The 24392-nt window shown below is 37.3% G+C and overlaps 1 protein-coding gene across 10 annotated transcripts in view; it reads left to right on the top strand.

Annotated features, from left to right (window-relative positions):
• Positions 1 to 21858, top strand: part of TERB1 (telomere repeat binding bouquet formation protein 1) — a 45388-nt gene extending 23530 nt beyond the window's left edge. For 3 of the 10 annotated variants that reach the window (XM_023637135.2, XM_014738303.3, XM_023637136.2), the window contains 8 exons: positions 782 to 907; positions 2035 to 2195; positions 9445 to 9791; positions 11089 to 11153; positions 11460 to 11555; positions 16544 to 16693; positions 17001 to 17066; positions 20146 to 21858. In XM_023637135.2, the coding sequence (XP_023492903.2) occupies positions 782 to 907; positions 2035 to 2195; positions 9445 to 9791; positions 11089 to 11153; positions 11460 to 11555; positions 16544 to 16693; positions 17001 to 17066; positions 20146 to 20333 (1199 nt within the window). In that variant the 3' untranslated portion in view covers positions 20334 to 21858. Of the gene's footprint in view, positions 1 to 781; positions 908 to 2034; positions 2196 to 9444; positions 9792 to 11088; positions 11154 to 11459; positions 11556 to 16543; positions 16720 to 17000; positions 17067 to 19770; positions 19809 to 20145 lie in introns of those variants that run through there. The other 7 variants (XM_070261915.1, XM_070261916.1, XM_023637139.2 and 4 more) reach the window with 4 other exon arrangements.
• Positions 21859 to 24392: the final 2534 nt, after the last annotated feature.

Genomic DNA, 24392 nt, shown 5'->3' with positions numbered 1-24392 from the left:
ACCTGTGATTCTATTTCTGTTTACCCCTCCCTATCCCTTTCTGCCTAATTCCAGTGCTACGTTTGCAACTTAGACCCTCAGCTTCTTAACATCTTTCACCAATGTTATTGCAGTAGCTTCCTGCCTGTGTTCTCTTCTGACTCAGTTTTTCAATCCACTCTTCATATTGCTGCACAGATCTGATCCTGTTCTCCCTTGCTGAAGACCTTTTAAAAGTTCTATCTTTCCTTCTCTAGCTATCATTCTCTCCTCTCTCTTTTTTCTCTTCCTGTTCTATTTTCTTCTCTCTCCAATCTCCTCCCACTCTCTCTTTGCCCTCTTGCCTCCTCCTCTCTGACCCCTCCTCTTTCCTCTCTCTCCCATTCTCTCTTCTTTGAATCTCCTCCCTCTTCTCTTCCTCCCCTCCCATTTTTCTACTCTCCTCTCTGCTCTCTTCTTTCCCTCATTTTCCACTCCCTCTATCAGTTTCTCTATTCTTTTTCTTAACCTTTGTATAATTTAGAATTTACTATACCTTTTTAAAAAACAAGTGAGGGCAATTTGTTTACTTTTATGAGGCATGATACTATTCTGTGGCTATATTTCAGAGACCATCACTTTTGAGACTTAGGTATTTTATATAAGTGGATTTTTTTCTAAATTGAAAATTCTTTGAAACTATTTATGTTTTTCTCCATTTTTAAAACCTGAACTATGTTGATAATTATCACAAGGAAGAATTTTGACCTCATGCAGATAGTTTATGATAAAATAACTGTCTTTAATTTTTGATGTTTTCCAGAGGAAAATCAGTATGACCTTTTTAAAAACAATGGGCTTCCGCTCATGATACAAGCCTTAACTGAATCTCAGAATGAGGAACTAAACAAAGCTGCCACTTTTGTGCTTCACAACTGCAAGAAAATTAGTAAGTTTTCTGTTACTTTAAGAAAATACCAACCAAAGTTTATGAAGGGTAATTTATATCTGCTTTGATGAGCCAAGCCCCTTTAGCTCCCAGGCTCTTTTTACATTTGAAAAGCAGAATATATAATTTGGACATGACAGCTAGAGTATTTCAGCATATAAAAAACCTACATGAAAGAGAGCAACAGTAGAAATAATTCACTTATTTTATGCAGTGTGGACAAATTTAGTTGTAGGACTTAAATTTCAGGGCTAAAGGTGATTTATGATTAAATCATAAAGTATGTTCATTTATTTAAAAAATGTCTGAATGCCTATTATTTGCCAGGCTCTGTGCTAGGCATTTAGGGATACAGTGATAAGAAACAACAGTCTTTGCACTCTTAGAGCTTAGTTTAACTAAAGAAATAGACAGTAATTGAATAATCTCAAAAATGAATGTATAAGTTAAATATAAGAATTATGAAGAGATGGAGCACAGATCTTAGCCTATAACAAAGGAATCTGACCTAGACTTGGAACAGAAAAGGCTTGGGGAGGAAGTGATTCTTAAGCCTCAGATCTGATTGTTTAGAGTTAATTAGGTGAAAAGAAGGGAATTTGTTATGGGCAAGTGTCTCAGGTATAAGCAACAGTGAGGCACAAAGGCCCTGTGATAGGGGGCAGCCTGATGCATTTAAGGAATTGATGGCCAGTATGGCTGGAGCACAGAGAGCAGTAGCCATGAAAAGCATTCTGGTCTTTGTGGAAGAAAAATTGCTGCCACAATATGTGAAAAGAGAATTTAAAAGATTATAGGAAGGAACTGCTTTATGAAAACTGTTTTTGTTTTAAAACCAGTATCCATACACCTGAGGGTATTTAATGTACCTGGCATAACATATTTTCATGCTATTCTTTTTCATATAACTCTGAAGAGTAAGGTCTAAATCTATGACTGTTTGGGTCCTGGGCCTTTGCCAAGCACTTGCTTTCCACTTATTTTCCGTACCATTTAGGCACTTAAGATAGTCTAGCTGGGCAAAATTTAGAGAGGGGGGTATGAGGTATGAGGTTGTTCTTATTTAAAATGTTAAAATAGCATTTCTAGTAATGGATAACTCACTATTTTTTCCCATTATTGTAAAGCTGAGAAATTATCTCTAAGTCTAGGAGAACATTCTTTTGATGAAAATGAAGCAGAACAATTTGAAGACATAAATGTGAAAGAGAAGAATCTTGAAGAGCGTTGGAAGAAAGCAAAGGAAATTCTACACAGAATAGAAGAGCTTGAAAGAGAAGGAAATGAGGTTGGCTTCTTTGTTTCAAAGAATATAGGGGTCAGCCCGGTGGCGCAGTGGTTAAGTTTGCACGTTCTGCTGCTTGGCAGCCTGGGGTTCGCCAGTTTGGATCCCAGGTGCAGACATGGCACTGCTTGGCAAAAGCCCTCGTATAAAATAGAGGAAGATGGGAATGGATGTTAGCTCAGAGGCAGTCTTCCTCAGCAAAAAGAGGAAGGTTGGCAGTATCGGCAGTAGTTAGCTCAGGGCTAATCTTCCTCCAAAAAACCCCCAAAAGAATATAGAACTTTTTTCAAATATTTTTTAACAATAAAGTTTGAGGGTAAAAAGTTTTCTTGCCAAGTTATTTATTTTTATTTTAATGGTTTTAAAATTCAGTAGTAATACTTGAGGAATCATCCTTGAACATAGAAAAAAAGATTTTTAAAAAGTGGAAATGATGACTGAAAAAAATAAGAGGTATAGAAGATAGAGCCAGGAGATCTAATATCTGTATAATAAGCGTACCAGAAAGGGAAAGGATGGAGAAGCAATAATCTCTCTCTTTCTCTCTCTCTCCTCCTATGTAAATATGTATATACACATACACACGTTTCCATATTTTTTCTATATATGTATGCTTTGTGTCTTCATATGTGCATGTATTTTTAAAAATAAAAACATAGTGTCCAACTTAGTATAGTATAGTAATTTCATTCTTTTAGATAACTAAGTAGTATTCAATATCATAGATGTACCATAATTGATTTAACTAGTCCTTTACTGTTGGATATTTACATTATATTCCATTTCTCACCAGTGTAAACAACTCTAGAGGAAATATCCTGCTACGTGTATATGTATATTTTTGTCATAACAGCTTTATTGATGTATAATTCACATACCATTCAATTCACCCAATTAAAGTATATGTTTCATTGGTTTTTAGTATATGCACAGAATTGTGCAACCATTATGTAACAATCAATTGTAGAAGATTTTCATCACCCCAAAAAGAAACCTCATACCCTTTAGCAGTCACCCTCCATATTCCCCTCATCCAGCCTCCCTTCAGCCTAGGCAACCACTAATCTATTTTCTGTCTATATGTTTACTTATTCTGGACATTTTATATAAATTGAAATATAATGTCTTTTGTGATTGGCTTCTTTCATTTAGCATAATGTTTTCCGAGTTCGTTCATGTTGTACTATATATCAGCACTTCGTTCCTTTTTTAAAAAATAGCCTTACTGAGATGTAATTCACATATATACAGTTCCTCCATTTAAAGTGTACATTTCAGTAGCATTTAGTATATTCACAGCTATGTCCAACCATCACCACAGTCAATTTTAGAATATATTCATTGCCTCAAAAAGAAGCCCTATCCCCTTTAGATATTTCCCTGTACCTCTCACCCCCAACCATAAGTAACCACTAATCAGCTCTCTATAGACTTGCCTATTCTGGACATTTCATAGGAATGGAATCATGTAATATGTGGTTCTTTTGTGACTGGCTTCTTTCACTTAGCGTAATATTTTCAAGGCTTATCCATGTTTTAGCATGTATTAGTACTCCATTCCTTTTTATAGCCAAATAATTTTCCGTTATATGGATGTATGATATTTTATTGCTCCATCACTTGATTCTTTTACTTGTAACCTGTGTCTTTATAGTTAGCATTGGTTTCTTGTAGACAGCATCTAGTTTGGTCTTTTTTGTCCCCTCCAACAATTTCTGCCTTTTAATTGATGTGATCACTCCGTTTACATTTAGTGTAATTATTGGTGTGTTTGGGTTTAAGGCTACCATATTGCTATTTGTTTCCTATTTGTCACATTTGTTCTTTGTCCTTTTTTCCTACTCTCCTGCCTTCTTTTATATTATTTTAAAATATTATATCTCAGTTTATTGGCTAAACATTCTTGTTTTTTTTAGTGATTGCTTTAAAGTTTATAATATGTGTCTTTAACTTATCATGGTCTATATTCAAATAATATTATTCCACTTCTTGTATGTTGTAAGACCCTTACAATAAAATGCTTACATGTCCCTTTTATTTTGTGCCATTGTTGCCATACATTTTAAGGCTACATTTGTTGTAAACTGCCCAGTAATGTTATTATTTTTGCTTTAAATAATTATCTTGGGGCTGGCCCCGTGGCCGAGTGGTTAAGTTCACACGCTCTGCTGCAGGCGGCCCATTGTTTTGTTGGTTCGAATCCTGGGCGCGGACATGGCACTGCTCATCAAACCACACTGAGGCAGCGTCCCACATGCCACAACTAGAAGGACCCACAACGAAGAATATACAACTACGTACTGGGGGGCTTTGGGGAGAAAAAGGAAAACAATAAAAAAATCTTTTAAAAAAAAATTATTTTTTTCTGAAATATTTTAATTTTTATTAAGCTATTATTTACATCCATTAATAATCACACATTTTAAGTATACAGCATGATGAGTTATGATAATTTTATACAGTGGTGTAACTAACAAGACAATCAAGCGATAGAACAGTTTACTCACCCTGAAATGTTTTCTTGTATGCCTTTGCAGACAGTCACATTCCCCATCCTCAAGGCCAGGAAATCACTGATCTGCTTTCTGTTACTAGTTTTCCTTTTCTATAATTTTACATAAATGGAATCATATATTACATAATCTTTTGTATTTAACTTATTTCACTTAACATAATGTTTTTGAAATTCACCAATGTTTTATTAATATTTTGTTCCTTTTTACTGCTGATTAATACTCTATAGTATGGACATACTGTAAATCGTTTATCCATTCGCCAGTTGATGGTTGTTTGGATTGCTTCTAGATCTTGACTACTGTGAATAATGTTGCTATGAACATTGGTGTACACTTCTTTGTGTGAAGTGTACATTTTCATTTCTCTTGGGTGAATACCTAGGAGTGGTATCACTGGGAAGTTATGCTTTAGAGAAATTATGAGCCTCTTTTAACATGTGTTATAGTGCAGGTCTGCCTATTCATTTGCCACCACTCAAAACAGCAGAACACCAAAAGAAGATAAAATTCCTTCTTTCTCTTCCAGCCTTGTATTATCCTTGTAGCACTTTAAAGATTGGCACCTGAGCTAACATCTGTTGCCAACCTTCTTTTCTTTTCCTTCTTTTCCCCAAAACCCAGCAGTACATAGTTGTGATTCTACTTGTAGGTCCTTCTGGCTCCACAATGTGGGATGCCACCTCAGCATGGTCTGACGAGCAGTGCCAGGTCCTCACCCAGGATGTGAACCTGTGAAACCCCTGACCACCAAAGCAGAGCATGTGAACCCAACCACTTGGCCACGGGGCCGGCCTCATCCTCTAGCACTTTCTAATGGCAGAGGCTAACATCAAGCCAGCTATAGAATAGTAGTCCATAGAGTATAGTTTCAGTTTTACAATGCAGGGCAAAAAAGGATGGGTTTGGAGTTGAGGGGCAATAAATTAATAACTAGTACACCCTTTATGGCAGGTACTTAACTGTTACCCTGGGCTACTCCTTTACTGTCATCTTATAGATTCTCTTGGTATCCTTCCTTGTTTGATTCCTTGTTTCCTGGATCCCATGTCATCCTCTGTTTTTTGCTTTAGTCCCTCATTTTGGTAGAGTACATTCTTCTGTAGCTTTCTGAGAAAGGATACATAGGATATAAATTTTTTTGAGACGTTAAAAATATGAAAATATTTTTATTTTACCTTCAGAATTAGCTGATAGTTTGATTAGACAAAGTATTCTAGATTGGAAATCACCTTCCCTCAGTATATTGGATGTGTTGCTTCACAGTCTTATAGCTTCCAGTGTTACTCTTGAGGTCCAAAGTCATTCTGATCCTTTGGTGTGCCCTGTTTTCTCTCTTTGGAAGCTTGAGTAATCTTTATTCCCAATGTTTTCATTTTGTTTTGTTTTTGGTGAGGAAGACTGGTCCCAAGCTAACATCTGTGCCAATCTTCCTCTGTTTTGTATGTGGGACACCACCTCAGCATGGCTTGATGAGCAGTATGTAGGTCCACGCCAGGGCCGAGCCCACGAACCACGGGCTGCCAAAATTGGAGGGCACAAACTTAACCAACTATGCCATCAGGGTGACCCCCTATTCCCAATGTTTTGAAATTTCACAGTGAGGTATTTTGGTGTCAGTCTCTTTTTATCCATTATGTTGTACATAAGCTTAGTGGGTCCTTTCACGCTGGTAACTTCGTATCCTTCAGTGCCAGGAATGTTTCTTGCATTGTGCTGTGCTGATTGCTTCTCTGTTTTCTCTTTATTCCTTTTCTGAAACTCTTATTATTTTTTTGTTGACTTCTTGGAGCTGGTCCTCCTCTTTATCATTTCTCTCTTATCTTCCTCTGTCTTTTTTGTTCTACATTCTGGGAAATGTGCTCATAGGTACTTTTAAAACAAATCTATTGCGTTTTTCACTTCTGTTGTTTTTAGTTACCAAGGCCTCTTTTTCACTCCCTTTAAATTATCTTACTCTTATTTCATGGACTTAAGACTTCATTGGCATTCTTCTCTTAAATATAAGATGATAGTTTTCATTTTTAAAGTTCTTTTCGGGGCCGGCCCCGTGGCTGAGTGGTTGGGTTCGCGCGCTCTGCTTTGGCGGCCCAGGGTTCAGATCCTGGGCGTGGACATGGCACCGTTCTTTAGGCCATGTTGAGGCAGCATCCCACATGCCACAACTAGAAGGACCCACAACTGGAGATATACAACGGTCTCAGGGGCATTGGGGGGAAAAAAAGCAGGAAAAAGAAAAAAGATTGGCAACAGTTGTTAGCTCAGGTGCCAATCTTTAAAAAAAGAAAAAAAAAGTTTTTTTCTTTTTACCCTGTCCTTCTCCTCTGAGTTTTGTTTTTCTTTCTTTCTTTCTTTCTTTCTTGACCTCTAGCTTTCTTCAGATTTCTGGTGGTCATTGGTTGCTGCTCATATTTAAGAGTCAGACACTGAAAATCTCCTTGGAAATTTGTTGACTGTGGATTCTCATAGGGTGAATTGGGTGGGTCACTTTTTTGAGAACCTCCAATGTCTGATCTGCCTAGAGATTGTCAACCAGTGTTCTGGAATCAAACAGAGGGGAAGAGAGTTGGAGGTCTTAGTATCTGGTATATAAATACGTGCTTAGTCTTTGTTTCTTGATAGTATTCTCCGTTCACCTTTGCTTGGCGTCCTTCAGGGCAGACTATTTTATCCCCTTCAGAGATTGAACTTCTAGCCTTGGGGAAGGAGAAACCCTTCTGGTGTCATTCAACTGCCTGATAAGTGTGTGATGTGGGAGTTGGGATTCAGTAATCCAACTACTTCTTAAACAGACTTTCATCCATTCTTCCTGTTTTTTTTTAAATTAAGGTTGATTATAACTACCAAAGAAACTGTGTGAAGGGAAAGATCAGAATGAGCTGAGTAATGGGGCAACATTTCTTTTTTTTTTTTTAAAGATTGGCACCTGAGCTAACATCTGTTGCCAGTCTTTTTTTTTCTTCTTCTTCTTCTCCCCAAAGCCCCCCAGTACAAAGTTGTATATTCTAGTTGTGGGTCCTTCTGGTTGTGCTATGTGGGATGCCGCCTCAGCATGGCCTGATGAGCAGTGCCATGTTGGATCTGGACCCGTGAAACCCTGGGCCAACAAAGCCAAGTGTGTGAACTTAACCACTTGGCCATGGGGCCGGCCCCTCATTCTTCCTATTTTTAATCCCACCTTCACCTCACCGTCTAGCGGTTCCTAGCCAATTTCTAAGGCTTTTGAGAATTTGGTAGCGTATCTTAGGTAGTTTCTTGACTTTTCCCATTGTCAGCTTTGGATTCAGCTGTACCAAGTCGGCTAAGTAGATTATCATTCACCTATCTGCTTTCCAGTTTCCAAAATTTTGTTGCTTTTATTTCTTCTTCCATTTCTCCTTGTAGTTATGGGTTTATGCCTTTTTAAAAACTGTTCTAGTTGTTTTTTGTTAAAGAACCAAAAATAGGACTCCACCTGATGGCGCAGCAGTTAAGTGTGCACATTCCACTTTGGCAGCCCGGGGTTTGCCAGTTCGGATCCCTGGTGCATCTGGCAAGCCATCCTGTGGCAGGCGTCTCACATATAAAGTGGAGGAAGATGGGCATGGATGTTAGCTCAGGGCCAGTCTTCGTCAGCAAAAAGAGGAGGATTGGCAGCAGATGTTAGCTCAGGGCTAATCTCCCTCAAAAAAAAAAATAACCAAGAATAAATATGGATGTTAAATTCATCATCTTTATCTGGAAGTCCTCTTTATTCTTTTTTTTTTCTTTTTCTCAATTGCAGAGTATTCCATTATGTGGATGTGCTAGCTCCTTTTCTGATGAGCATTCAGGTTATTTCTAACCTTTAGAGATTAGAAACAATGCTGCAGTTAGTAGCATTTTGCACTTGTGAAAGTATATCTGTAGGATTTTTAAAAAAGATATGCACAATTTTTATTATGAAAGATAGTGTCAAATTTTTTCTCCATAGAGGTTGTATCAGTTTACACTCCCACTCATAGTATATGAGAGTGTTTCCCTTCTACCCTTTTGATCTTTGCCAGTGTCATAGATGAGGAAAGATTATCTTACTGATTTCTCTTATTACAAGTGGCATGGAGCATTTTTACTATGTTTAAGAGCTATTTGTATTTCCTTTCCTATGGACTGTTCATCTCCTTTGTCTGTCTTTCTGTACTATTGTTGATCTTTCTCATATTTCTTTGTTGTAGCTTTTTATAAACATTATTAGAAAAATTGTACTGTGGCCCAAGATATCACTTATACATATTTTTTCTAGGTGTTTTATCATTTGGTTTTGCTTCTGTCCCTTTCTGCCTCTTAGTCCTTCCCCCCCATATTGTTCTTGGTCTCTAGCAGAATTTTATCTGGTAAAGTATATTAGCTTTTTTCTTTTATGATTTATTGATCTTTATGTAATACTTGGAAAGGCCTTCCTTCCTTGAGAATATTAAAATATCATGGTTTATTTTAGAACATATATAATTTCAACTTCTAATATTTCATTCATTTTGAGTTTTTTGTGTAAATTGTGAGATACAGATGCAATTTATTTTTTTCCCCAGATGGCTACCCAATTGTCCCAAAATCATTTATTGAATAAACTCCCTTTTCTTCCTAATGTAAATTGCCCTTTTATCATGTATATTCTACTGGCAATCATAAACTTTTTCTGCATTACTTAAAGGGAGTGTAAATTGGATCATGAAGCAAATAGATTATCTTGAAATTATTTACTTGTCATTTTTACATTCTAGGAAGAAATACGAAGAGAAAAATATAAGGATCATGTTTCATCTCTGAACATAAATATTCAAAATACATTGAAATACCTCCATGCCGAGAGTATTGGTGGAGGTCCCAAAGCAGATAAGGATAAGAGCCAGTCTAGAAAGCTTAAGAGTTATAAATCCCATGGAGTCATGTCTCAAGCGTGTACAAATGATGACCAAATGAAGACCTTGTTAAAGAGTACAAATCCAGTTAATGCTTGTTATAGGGAGAGTGGGAAAAATAAGACTTTATGTAAAGCCAATTCAAGCTGCAGTCAAAACTTACATGAAGAAACAACTTTTGAAAAAAAGAATTTTGTTTCTCAGTCAAGGTACGGTTTAATAACTATGTGCCACACTGTTAAGCACTTGGATATAGAAATGATAAAACATGGTCTTGAGAGGAGCCTAAAGTAGCAAATGTTGGGAAAGGAGTTTGGATGGGGAGGTATGGGCCAGTTCGTCTAGGACCTTGCATTTCACACTCAGGATTTTCTGTTTTAACTTAGAGGGTATAGGGAGCCAATGACAATTTTAAATTGAGTGAAATGATCAGATTTGAATTTTAGAAAGGATACTTAGAAAACTTAAACTGAAATCCTATACCTGAAGAAACAATGCATGCATTGATAATCCATCAGCAATGTAGCAAAAACCAATCTGTAAATTTAACATGATAAAAGAGAGTAGGGTGTGATGAAAATCTGGTTTAGGCTTGCCTTTTCAGCTGTTCCCTACACCTCCCCTCCAGCACGTGTCCTTTCTCCCCGCCAGGTAGCCTGTGGGGCTAGACCTGGGATTGCAGCTTTTCTTCTTCTTCTTTTTTTATTTTATTTTATTATTTGTTGTTATTATTTATTTATTTTCTTGCAGTAATATTGGTTTATAGAATTATATAAATTTCAGGTATATATTGTAATATATTTCGAATTCTGTGTAGATTACATCATGTTTACCACCCAAAGACTAATTACAATCCATTCCCACACACATGTGCTTAATCACCCCTTTCACCTCCCTCCCTCCCTCTTTCCCCTCTGGTAACCACTAATCCAGTCTCTGTTGCTATGTGTTTGTTGTTGTAGCTTTTCTTCTTAGACCCTTTCCTGTGTTATACTCTTCTAAATGGTTACTGTGCTAGGAGGGAAACTGAAGAGGATGCTGCTATGTTCTGGGAAGGTTGTAGAGTAAACTAAGTATTGGGAAAATGGATTGCATCATCACCACCCCATTTTTCCTTTTTAAAACCATTCTTGATGTTAATTTTAGCTTGATTCTCAAGGATGTGGAATTGGGAAGCAGTGAGATATGTTCTTGGGCCAGCCTTCTTACCCTCTGGCCCTCTGATTTTCTTCTTTCCTTTTTTTGCCCTCATTCGTTTCTGTTTTCCTTTTTTACAACTTTTTATCCCATGTTTCTGCGAGCATCAATATTATTACCCTTATTAGAAACAAGGCTATAACCGGTGCAGACCCTACTTTGGCAGAATTTGGTAGATTTTGCTAGATCCTGACTCCATTTCCTTCTGCCTGCCAAACTCCCAAAATCACACCTCTGCTTACAGAAACATGTGTCCACAAACTGAACAGAATATTTACTTTTAGTAATCTGGTGTCTATTTTCTTTTAGCGACCATGTTTTTAAACATCCAACTCCCATTGTCAAAAATAGAAAGCAGCAGTTACCAGTAACAGGTATGATTAAAAATGTTTCTTCTTTGATTTTTCAAGAAAACAAATATTTAGGTGACTAATATAGCTAAAAATGTACATTGGTATATCTGCCCTCTAACATATAAGCCATGCCTTTGACTCTCTTTCTGGTCTAAGTGTTTCAGTCACCTTTTATTGAAACCCAGAACCTTTCTGTTTATCCACCAGGATGATTGGATGTGTAGGACTGGGCTAAGTTTATGAAAATCTTGAGAATTAATAAATCTTGTAAATGTCACGTCCTTTCCATTAATCAAAAAATTCCTCCATTTTGCTGTTTTTTTCTAGATCCATTTACATTATGTTCCGATATAATAAATAAAGAAGTTATCAGTTTTCTAGCAACCAACAGTTGTTCCAAAATGTTAAAGTATAGATGCTCAGGTAAATATTTTTTTAATTTCAGTTGTTTCATAATTAAAGTTTTATATGATGTTAGTTAACTAGAATTTGTAATAGTTCTACCTATGTGATTTAAACTTCATTTCCTTTGGAGAGAGAAACAGCTGGAGTATCATAAAACATTCAAATTAATACCATCTATCTTCATTAGCCTGTGTTCCCAGTATTTGTTTATATGAATCAACATAGCTTATACTTTTTTCTATTACTTTATTCTTCTCTTTTTGTCACAATACCAGCTATAAGTTTAACTTTACTGAGTAAGGTAAACATTTTTTATATTTTCAAAGGGTCAATAAATAAATATGTATTCTGGATTATGCTCTAAATATGGGCATTAAGTATTAAACAATATCTATTTTTATGTTTATAGTTAATATATAAATGTTTCTAATGTTCCATGCCCTATTATTTATTTTTTCTGTCGGGCCCTTGTAAATGTTCTACAGTGCCTGTTCCACCTCTTCTTCTCCTTCATACCCTGGTATTTCCTCTTTGTTTACACTTACTGTCACACTCTGCTCTATAGAGAAAATTGAGGCTATTCCACAGTAGGCTCAGAATATCACTATTTGTCTGTCTTGGATGAAGAGTTTATCTCTATTACTCTAAAATTGATATCTAGCTATAATCTGAATCTCATGTCTTTTTTCCTCCCCTTTTTAATCTTTCTAGCCATTAACTCCTTTTGTCCCATTGTAAACTATGTTCATTTCTCCTTGTCTTAAAAAAATCCAAACACTTTGTGTGATCTGCTATCCATTCAAGTACTCATCTACTCTTTCTTCCACCGTTTATTACCAGATTCCCCCTCTTACTTCTGTCTCTTTCAGTGTATTCCTTCCCTTCTTAACTCCCTGCAATCTGGCTTCTTTTATTGCCATTTGTTAAACTTTAATGTTAAAGGTTACCTGAAGCCTCTTTTTTTTCCTCCCCCAAAATCCAATGACTTTCTAAAAAATTCTTATCCTCTTTAGTATCTCTGCGCTATTGACTACCATGCCTTGAAATCCTTTCTTTTCAGTAGTTTAAAGCCACAGTCCCCAAACTGTCCATTCAGGCTCCCTGGGGCTCTGCAGTGCACTCACAAAGGCACTACATAATATTTTCAGTTTTATAAGTGAAACACAAAATACTCAACATATTTTGTTCAGTTTCAACATTAAATTGCATTGTATTCCTTTTGATAATGTCACGTCTTTGTGGAGATGGGTTTTCAGTAGTTGTGATAGAAAGCATGCATCACATGAAAATCAACGTGGAGGGAGTGAGGGTGGCAGTGTTCAGTCTGATTCCAAGATTTGAGAAGTTGTGCTCTAGGTACATGTATCCCAGTAGGAAGTAAATGTAATTAATAAGAATGAAATGCAAATGTTTTCTTTTAATTTAGGTGTGTTACTTTTTCAAATGGCTATGAAGTTGTTAGGTCCAAACAATTTAAGTATTTGTGTGCTAACACAATGGTTGGTATTTCTTTTGACGTAGAGGTTGGGTAAAAAATCACCAAGATCTTAAGGGTGCCGTGAAGCGAGAAAGTTTGGGGACCTCTGGTCAAAAGGTATTCCAGTTGGCAGAGTGGACACTCTGTAACTGTTAACTCCTTTTCATCCCTTCGTTTGAGACGGTTCTTTCCTAATTCCTTTCTTCCCTCCGTGACGACTCACTCATTTCATAGACACTTAGGGAGTGCCTATTTTATGGCAGGCACTGGGATCAAAGATGCATAGAACTCAGTTCTCACCTCAAGAAGTTTACATTCTAGGGGCTGGTCTGGTGGTGTAGTGGTTAAGTTTGCATGCTCTGCACGGGTAGCCCTGGATTCACCAGTTCGGATCCTGGGTGTGGACCTATGCACCGCTTACCAAGCCATCCTGTGGCAGGCGTCCCATGTATAAAGTGGAGGAGGATGGGCACGGATGTTAGCTCAGGGACAGTCTTCCTCAGCAAAAAGAGGAGGGCTGGCAGCAGATGTTAGCTCAGGGCTGATCTTCCTCAAAAAAAAAGAAAAAAATTTACATTCTAAAAACCACTCCATTTTATCATCTTTATTGCTTTATCTTTCTGTTCCTGCCAAATTGTTACAGTTATTCCCCCCCAAGACAGTCTGTAGAACTTACTCCACTCTTTTGCAATGTTTACTTTTGTGGCATCAACTATCGTTTACTGATGATTTTCAAATCTGTATCTCTCTACACTTGGCTTCTAAGTGGTTACTTAGTGGTTACACTTGGTTCTAAGTGGTTATAGCCTGACTCTTCCATTTCTAACTGTATCCAGAACATGCTCACTTCAATATCTTACTGTTAGTTCAAACTTAATATATTCAAAACACAGCATCTTTACCCTCTTAAATTTCCCTCCCTCCAATCACTCCATTCTATTAGTGTTGCCACTATTCTTCTGGCCTCCCAGGTTTCAAACCTTGAAACATCTGTAACTATTTTTTCTTTTTACATCCCGTATTTTTAGTCTATCAAAGTTGGTTCTTTTTTTCTTTCCCACATAGACCCTTTTTGTTTCGTGTCTAAATTACTCCAGCAAATTTGTAGCAGTTTTTCAGTCTCAAGTCTCAGCAACCGCCAACTGTAATGTATGTATTGCTGTTAACTTCTCTTCATAATATATGCTTTTTATCATGTCACCATACCAAAGAACCCTCAGTAACTCACTGACTCAGACTCTCTGCCTGGCTTTCAAAATTTTCTGGAATTTTGTCCTGCCTCCACTTATTAAATTTTACTGCACATTTGTTCTCTTTAAGTCTGCCAGAAATATTCCATGCTTATTCCAAACTTTGCCATTCAGTCAACTACCAAATTACTTGAGAATTATCCTAAACTTCCTCCTTACCCCAACAGCTCATTATTCACCAATTTAACCTCAGAAATCTTTGCATTCTCCCTATAAATGCTGTGTTTTAGAATCCCTTCCTTTATTTTCCAGACTGTTGAAGTAACCCCTTAACTGAACCTCTTACCTTCAGCTGAACTTTCTGTAAACCAAATGAAATTATGTCATTTCCCTGCTTCATAAATATCCTTCAGTTCCTCCCCATTGACTTGAAGATAGTTAAAAATCCTTAGCATAGCTTTTAAGACCCTTCTTGATCTGGCGCCTTGAAACCCTCACCAGCCTCAACTTTTCTCCCACACTTCTCTCATACCTTATACTGCAGCCACACCAAAGTATCTATGATTCTTTGAATACACTTTGCTTTTTCACTCTTCTCTGCTTTTGCACATGTTCATTGTACTCAAAATGTCCTCATCCCAGCCAACTTTCTGCCTGGCTAACTTCTCCTAATCCTTTAGGCATAGGCCCCTAATACCATTAGGTGACAGGCAGATGGAGAACTTTTTTACAGATGCATGTGGGTAACATTACCTGAACCTCCTGATCCATCTTCACATTAAAAAAAGAGATAGTCAGACTTGATGTGCCTTTTAATATGATGCAGTAAGAAGTATACAATACTCCCTGTGAAGAATTCTACTAAAAACAATTGAATCTGAATCTGATCAATCATCTACATCTAATTACTAGTTTATTGGGCACACAGGAATATTTTAAAGAGTGCACCTAGGATGTAATCAGCAAAATCTAGCCTTTGGGAAACTCTGTAGTACAAATGACCCACTGTCTACAACAAGTAAATGATAAGGGGGAAGAGAGAGGAATTTAGAGATTCAAAGAAATTCAAGGGACATATCAACTGAATGTAAGGGTAGACCTTGTTTGGATCATGATTCAAACAAAGCCAACTATAAAAAGAAAGCTTTGAGGGGCTGGCCCTGTGGCCGAGTGGTTAAGTTCGCGCGCTCCGCTGCAGGCGGCCCAGTGTTTCGTTAGTTCGAATCCTGGGCGCGGACATGGCACTGCTCATCAGACCATGCTGAGGCAGCGTCCCACATGCCACAACTAGAAGGACCCACAACGAAGAATACACAACTATGTACCGGGGGGCTTTGGGGAGAAAAAGGAAAAAATAAAATCTTTAAAAAAAAAAAAAAAGAAATCTTTGAAATGATGGGGAATTTTTTTGTTTTTTAAGCTTTGCTCTTTGGTGAGGAAGATTGGCCCTGAGCTAACGTCTGTTGCCAATCTTCCTCTTCCCCCCGCCCCCACCTCAAAGCCCCAGTACATAGTTGTCTATCCTAGTTGTAAGTCCTTCTAGCTTTTCTATGTGGGATGCCACCACAGCATGGCTTGGTAAGCTGTGTGTAGGTCTGCGCCCAGAACCTGAACTGGCAAACCCCAGGCTTCTGAAGCAGAGCGTGTGAACTTAACCACTACACCACCAGGCCGGCTCCCATTATGGGGAAATTTGAACACTGAATGGATATTAGATTATATTAAGCATAATTTTCTTAGGTGTGATAATGGTTTTGTGTTTTTTTTTTTAAAGTCCTTATCTCTTAGGGATACATACAAAGTATTTACAGATGAAATGATACTTTAATGCAAATTCTAGGCTTCATAATCCAGTGCATAGATGGAGGGCAAAGCAGAGTATGTGAGGTGTAGATAAAATATGACTGGCCATGAGTTAATAATTATTGAATTTGGATAATGGATACATGGAGGCTCATCATACTTTTCCCTTTACTCTTGTGTTTCATAAGTTTTCTATAATAAAACATTGCAGGGGGGAGGGGTGGGGAAGGTGACTGGGCATAAGGGTCACTTCTTTTGTATATCTTTCCTAACAGTGGCTTCTGCTCAGGACCAGACCAGAGTAGATGCTCCTTTTCTATATCAGCATAACTCTGTTCATGCCTTTATTGCAACATTTATTTCACTGTATTGTATTTGTTGTCTTTACTCTCTCACATGACTTTGAGCTTCTTGATGTATTTGTAATTAAGTTCTTGATTTCACTTCAGTTGCCATCATAAAGATATTTGCTTTCATAGATTTGTTACTAGATATTTTGTAACATCTATACATCACTTTGATTTGTTTTCTTTTAGGTTGCATAGCAGTAGGAAAATCTCTGAATAGCCGAAATTTTAGCAAGCTCTTGCACTCTTGCCCATACCAATGTGATCGTCACAAAGTCATTGTGGAAGCTGAAGACAGATATAAAAGTGAACTAAGGAAATCACTTATCTGTAACAAAAGTAATTAATTCAGCAGCTTTAAAACTGTAATTATGACTATACCTTCTGAACTATAATCTAGAACATGAAGTATCTTAAAAACTAGAGGGTAAAATAATGTTGAAAAGAAAATCTGTCTCTGAGCAACCAGTGATTTAAGATGTACCCAGGGAGTAGATTTAGTTTCTGGTGGTTAAAAAATTCTTCCTAATCCACCTAAGGATTCCTGTTAGAAGGGGGGAAAAAGGAAATAGCATGCCAATGGAATTGATGTGCTATTACTCAGATTGATATTCTAAGCATGCTAAATGTTTTCCATGTTTTTCAGAAATTCTGCTGACCCCACGTAGAAGACGACAACTCAGTAACGAATCTACTACCCTTGGAGGAATAAGTGAATATATTTAATTTTTAAATAAACCTAAATTTCATATATTCCTGAGAAAGAACAGCTGAATGATTGTTCTCAATGTCATCATTAAGGGCTCTTAAATAACCCTTGGCTCTGATGAGGGTCATACTCCCTAAGTAAAGAGGCTTCCTTCTTCCCTTCCTCATGTGGCTTCCCCATCCATTACTTGCCAGCTGGGGAGGAACAGGAGGAAACTAATATTTATTAAACACCTACTATGTGTTAGATGTTTTACAGATATTATATCCTCTAGTTCTCATAATGACATTGTAAAGTAAGTATTATTTTATTCCCAGTTTCAGGCAAATGGCGGAACTTAAATTCATATGCAAACCTGTCTTTCACCAGAAGCTCCTGTTCTATCCTCTGGATCACTTTTCTATTTTAAGAACAAAATTATTCTCCTTTGCATAAGTGCTTCCGAGAGATTTTGCAGAAGGTTTTGGTTTGTAACTATAGCACTTCAAACAATCAAAATTGAAGAGACAAACAGTATAAACCTTAAAGCCATGCTTGAAAATCAAAATACTTCTTAAATGATGAGTTAATTTATGGGAATTTTTATTTAACTACGGGGTTAACATTTCAGGTTTATCACCATTCCAAATTTATCACAGAGACTTAAAGAACATTACCGTTTTCTTCTATTCATATGGAATTAGTACCTGCGAGTAAGAATAAGCAGTTGAGTACATTACTTGTCAAAATAACCTGGAAATTAGTGTCATCTGTAGAGCCATTCTGTTATTTATTGCAAAGACCTGTGGACTTGGTACATCCAGGAAACATTTTGCCACATAGTTTTATTTGGCCATGTTCGCTTCTTAAACCTTTAAAGAAACTTCAAATTTACTTTTTATATCTGGATCTTTTTCTAGGTTAAAAGTTCTGCATGCAAATTAAATTCAGTACCACTATAGGGTAGCCCACTTTTAAAATAATATTTTTTGTAGAAACTGTTAGAAAATGGATGTTTTTCCATAGAAACATGTTGCATTTGGAAATCTTGTTTTTGGCAAGGAGTTGGCATCAAATTAATAGAAGATTTTTTTTCAGTAACATGTCTTAAAGGAAAATTTGTAACAACTAAAAATATTTTATAATCATTTTACATGGTAAAATCACTTGCAGAGCCTTATGAAATGTACATAATTATGGTTATCTATTGATTATACAGAGGGATCCTAAATACTGTTAAGTGACATGCAGCTTATAAATACATTGTTTTTTGTAGGTTAGAATTGCTTTAGCTAAAACCAAATAGTTAATAATTTGGCTTGCTTTTTTAGACTTTAGAAAGGCGTCTTGAGGAGGTAGTGATTAGGTTGGTCTTATATCTCTTTCACAAGCAGGCCAGGAATATTTGATATATTGCCATTTTTCCCCTTCTTGATAAATTTCCCTTTTGTATTAGAGACATTCATCACCATTCATTTATAGGTTACATTCAAATTTGAGACTATTCTTTTGAGAAGCGACCGTTGCAGCATCTAAGCATTTAAAGAGCCTTGGGGACAAGGGTCTCTTTTAAGATGGATTGGTATCTTGAGAGGGTTTGAAAAATAAGAGTCTCTAGAACTGAGCCTTCTTGCCTATTTTTCCCTCCTCTTTCCTAATGCCCAATCAATGTTAAGAGGGGCACTAAAGAAGCCATAGGGAGTTTTGGGTGTAGAGAGTTGCCTCCTCCTCCTAGGCTGCCCACTACTCTGCTGCAGTAACCTTTGAGGAACTGGGCACAGATGTTAATGAGATGGCAGCTGCAACGGAAAAGTTTGGATTGGCTTTACACGAACACCTCCAGGACCCCAGTATCCTGAATGTTATAGTAACGCATCCAATCCTGATTGTAATGAGTTCAAATCAATTAGCAAGTGAAATTGAAATAGTCTGTTTCTTGGATAACTACAGTTTTCCAGTAGACCCAAAAGTAAGGAGTAACTTCACTGATAAGTTTTGAAACAGTTTTTTACCAATACTAACTTTCCTTTTCCAACAAATATTTGTTGATCACCTACTAGGTGTCAGATACTGTCTTAGGCAATTGGGGATACAGTGGTAGGCAAAACAGATAAAAATTCCTGTCTTCCTGGAGCTTGCATTTTAAGTAATACCATTAAGTAATAATCAGACATTATTTTCATTGATTTCTCAGCCTTCTGCTGGCAAGATTTTATCTTCTGTTTTAAAAGATCTGAACTGTGGCTGTTGTCCTAGGAGAGGTGGAAAAATGGCTAACAGTCTTGACCTGCAAGGGCAAGATTTTCTAAGGGTGTCCCAGCACAACTATTCCAGGTCCTGCTAAAGTAAATAGCAGCCTTAAGTGGAAATAAAAAAAACTCCTCCTCATCAGCATCCACCTACAATGATAAGGTGAATTAACAGTGAATGAAAAAGCTTAAAAGAAAACTATTTCCTAGTAATCATCACCAGAAGATATTTATGTTTACAGATAATAACTGCATTCTTTCTGTTGTAGAAAGTATCCCTAACAAACAAATAGTTAAAAACTTCCTTCTTTCTTGTGCAGCCTATTTTTTGTTTGTTTGTTTTAATCAAGGTGAGCACCTATATAGGTAGTGAACATGTTTTTTAAAATGAATTTCAAAAGACCCTTATTCTTTAAAATTATTAATCAAGCCTGATAATTAAAGTAACAAGTATTGATATTCTTTTCTATTCTATGAAGTTATGGAGCCCTTTGGGAAGACTGTATCTATAAGATAGGTAAGCTGTTTGTTAACTGTCCTCACAGGAATGTTGAGAGAATTAAAAATAACATGTTTATAAACTTGTGTTTCTTGATTGGAAAGTGTTACAAATATTATTGCAATAGGATTAAATTACAATTATTGAAGAAGTCACGGTGATAGCATCTAGCTTAATAGTAGGCCCTCAACTTTTAAAAATTGAAGTGGATTTCTATATGATGAGTAACCCAGGAATGACATTTTCTCACTGTATAGTTCATATCCTTAGAATAAGTTAAGCACTTATTTGGGTCTCAAGAAGATCCATTTTTTCAGTAAGTACTAATATATTCTACAATTCTCCTTAATTACAGAAAAAAGAAGAATTCGTAAAAACTTTACCAAAGAAGAAGTAAATTACCTTTTCAGTGGAGTTAAGAAAATGGGAAATCACTGGAATTTAATTTTGTGGTCTTTCCCCTTTCAGCAAGGACGGAAGGCTGTGGACCTTGCTCACAAGTACCATAAACTGACCAAAGGCCCCAAGTGTGCAGCTTCTTGATTGGAAGACTTGTTGGTTTTTAGTTTGAACTCTTAAGATACAATGCCTTGAATATACAAAATTTAAAATATTCTTCTAAACTCTCATGAGATAGGGAATGTGGAAGCAGAGATACTGTTTTAATTAACTACTTTTGTGATGCTGTAGCTCATCAAATTATTAAAATAATTTATAAGACAAATTTTCAATGTGTAGATTAGTAAGACAAAATTCCTTTATAAAGTAAAACATTTGTTTAGGAACATACTTTTCTTTAAGCTCAAAGAATATAGGTAAGAGAAAAAAAATTGTCAGCCTTTAAACATTATTTGACATTATATTGCAATGAATACTATGTGAGACATTTGGATTTTAGTATCTTACCCAGTGAAAGTCCTTCACTGGAAAGACAGAATAGTTTCCCAAGCTGTTCAAGGGAGGTTTGCACATACTAAATCAATGTTTGAAATTTTGTTAATTAAAATGTTTCCTCTTATAAAGGCTAATTGTGCAGTTGCTTTGAATATTCCCAAGTACTATGGTCAGGTTCACTTCTTTTTGGTGTATGTTTATTTGTGTTTGCTTTTTAAAAGTTTAAAACAATTTTTTTATTGTTTGTTTTCAAGTTAGTTTTATTCTGGTGGAAAACCATTAGGTCCCAGTTTTCTATTTTTCTTACTCTTTTTATATTCCATCACCATCCCCAAAAGATGCTGTTGCAGCCTCCATTGTACTTAAAATGCTGTTGCTGTGGCAAAATGATCAAGTATCAGGGTCTGAAAGCTTGGCTGTGCTTCTGTACCCATTGGCTCACTGCTTCATGTCATTCTAGTAGATTCTTCAGTCCCAAAGGATATTTCCCTATAAGCATGTATTTTTTGACCTTTTCAGATCATGACTATTTCTTAGATAAAGCAGAATTTTTATTAAATTTCTTATTTTCTGATCCACAATGAAATTCCAGAGGGTCAATAAGCAGAAAATTTTCTGTTTAAATCCAAGGTTTCCTTTAGGCAAAAGAATGATTTACAATTTGGAAAATTCCTTGAAGCATTTAAAGTGTGAATGAATCTAGTTCATTATCTGTCAGTATTTCCTAAGCACTGTGGGGATGATTTAAATAGTCTGCTGGGTTATGTTGATTTTTATTTCTCAGAATTTATGAAAGTTATTTTAGGTCAAAGGGGAAAACATTTTGTCTTATAAGTTAGATAATCCTCAGCCTTATTAGCTTGTTAATCAGAAGTTGTCTCATCACTTTTTTTTTTAAAAGAGTGGCACCAAGGCTAACATCTGTTGCCAATCTTTTTTTTTTCTTCTCCCCAAAGTCCCCCAGTACAGAGTTGTATATTCTAGCTGTAGGTCCTTCTGGCTCTGCTATGTGGGACACCGCCTTAGCATGGCTTGATGAGCTGTGCGAGATCCGCACCCAGGATCCGAACTGGCAAAACCCTGGGCTGCTGACGTGGAGCACACAAACTTAAACATTTGGCCATGGGGCTGGCCCTTTATCATTGTTCTGATATGAATTAAACACATTTTTCCACTTTAAGTGGGTCTTAGGTAACAGTTCTTTTATTGATTGGAAGTTATGTTATGTAATAGAAAAATCAAACACTGCTTACAGAAGCATCCCCAAGAGTATGACATACTGTAGCTTAGACACTGTTTTGTGTGAGTCACTATATTTAAAATAACCTATACTGCCTTCTGAAACCTTGAACTTTTATCCTAACCCTTGGCTAACTTTTGGTTAAGATGAGCTCCTTTTCTCCCCTCAAATGGAGATATTTGGTAATAAAGTAAATGAAGACATATCAAAAAGAAAGCCAAAGAATGATGACATATTAGAGGACTATATGGCTTTAGGAATTCAGACCTCACCAAATCAACAGGGAATAAAAAATGATTTTAATGACAGACCCTTGGAGTTGGAACTGGCTTCAGTTATAGTTCCCTGACAGAGGCATGAACTACTGTACAACAATCTGGACATTACTGGCTGTCTTTAATTTTGCAAAAATCTGCAGAAACATGAAATTTACTACTTCACAGGGTGATAACTGGTGGTCAGGTCTTCCTTATGCTAAAATGAAATGCAGCTTCCTGTAGCACCTTTTGCAGGACCACAAAAGTTGAATCCCTTTTCCACATGCCAGCCCTTGAGAGAGTTAAAGATAGGTGTCTATCACTTCCCTGTCTTTTTCCTCTATATCCTTTATCCTTCATGCTGATGAGCGCCAGCTACTTCACACTTCAGCAGATAGTGTCATGTCCCCTATGAGCTTAGTCCCTGACCACTGGACAACTCTTTGTTTATAAACTGCCCAGAAGGAAATGTAGCCTGACTGGCAGAGTAGGGGATCAGCTTCTTTGCTAGGTCCAGTAAGGTTTTATGGACCTTGCCTAAGATGCTTCTTGGCATTCTACATGACCAACTGATTATAGTTAATATAGTTAAGACTTACAGATTATAATTTTTATTCATTCCTATCTTGTTCTTGTGCATTTATTTTAAACCCCACTATATAGGACTTTAGTAGTCCCTGTTAAATTTCATCTTGTTAGATTTAGTCTGTACTCAGTTTGTCATCCAGAATATTGGGCATCTCTTTCTGCTTCAGGTCATCCACACTTCTATGAGTGTGCTGTTGCATTCTCACCAAGTCACTACTGGCACCCTGAATTGGCTGGGCCAGGGTGGGAGATTAGAGCAGGCCCCTCGCAGCCTCCTCTTGTGGTCCCTGCTCGTCAGCCCCCTCTGGGCCTGGTCTTTAACAAGCCTCAATGCTATCGTCCAGCCTACATTTCACTTGCTTGTCTATGATGTGAATTGTCAAATGCCCTGTTGAAATCTGCATTTGCTCTGTCTTGCGGCATCCTCCTACCTGGTATTCCTGCAAAAAAGAAAGAAACTATAAATCTGGTGCTATCTTTTCCTTTTTTAACTGGTTACATTAGAGAATTTCACCTAGGTGATGAAGTTCACTGACCTGTATTTTTTAACTTCATCTTCTGTCTTATGAAAATTCAGACACTGCTTGCCCTTTTATGATTTACAACACTTTGCCTGCTCTTCCCAGACTTCCAGGAGTGTAACTCTTAATGGGTTTTCACTCCCATTGTCTTGTTTGAATCTTACATTCAGGTTGGCAGGTGATATGCCCATTCATTGGAGCCTGTAATTCATGCTGTGAACATTTTGGCAGAGCCAGGATGAGAATCCTAATCTGAAACCCACAGAGGTGATTGATTTTCTGCCATATCCCACTTTCTTGTGATATTTAGAAATGCCTTGTAAGGTGAGCCTGTTTCCACAGAGGATAGCAAGAGCCGTCAGGTAGAGGCCACACCTGAAGTTAAGCTTGATAGGTGAAATGAGTTTTTTCTTTCCTTTTCTGCCATTACCCTCTTCCTTCCCTTTTCTTTTCCCTGTCCCTTCCCTTTTCACATCTCTTCCTTTTCCTTTCCTTTTTTTTTCCCCTGAGGAAAGGAAATTAAAGCCTCCTATTTCTGGTGTCAAATAGTGGTTCCCTGAAAATATCATTAAAAAAACTTATTAAACTCAAGCGTATTTGTTCACTGCGGTAAAGATCACTACCTCACCATCTTAAATAGAGTCAAGGAAGGAGGAGGTGAAAAGCAAGATCTTGATGAGGATCTGGGGGACTGGCATAAGGCCAGTGTTTCAATGCGGGGCATCATTAGGATTAGGCAAAATTCATGACATAATAGGTTAAGATCGGTGAATGAGATTGGAAGTACTGGGGTGCTCTCTTCTAGCATTGGGTCCTTGGACAGGTTTCTTAGGCTGTCTGAGCTTCAGGTTTCTCATCTGTAAAAGGGTTAGACAGAATTCAGTGAGATAATGTGTGACTCCGGCACACGGTCAGCGCTAGGCCAACGGCGCTATCGTCTATTATTCTCATTCCAAAGCCTGAGCTTTTGCCGTCAGGCAACCTGGTTGCCTCGGCCCCGACGGCGCCGCGGGACCGGCGAGCGGGCGAGGACCCGGGGCGGAGTGCCGCAGCGCCCCTCGGCCGGCAGAGGCCGCCAGCGTGCCCTCCGTCCGGGCGGCTC

This window comes from Equus caballus, chromosome 3 (genome assembly GCF_041296265.1).
Source record: "Equus caballus isolate H_3958 breed thoroughbred chromosome 3, TB-T2T, whole genome shotgun sequence".
In the NCBI taxonomy this organism is placed as follows: Eukaryota; Metazoa; Chordata; class Mammalia; order Perissodactyla; family Equidae; genus Equus; species Equus caballus.
Note: the sequence above shows the minus strand (reverse complement) of the source record. Positions and strands in the feature narration are given on the sequence as shown.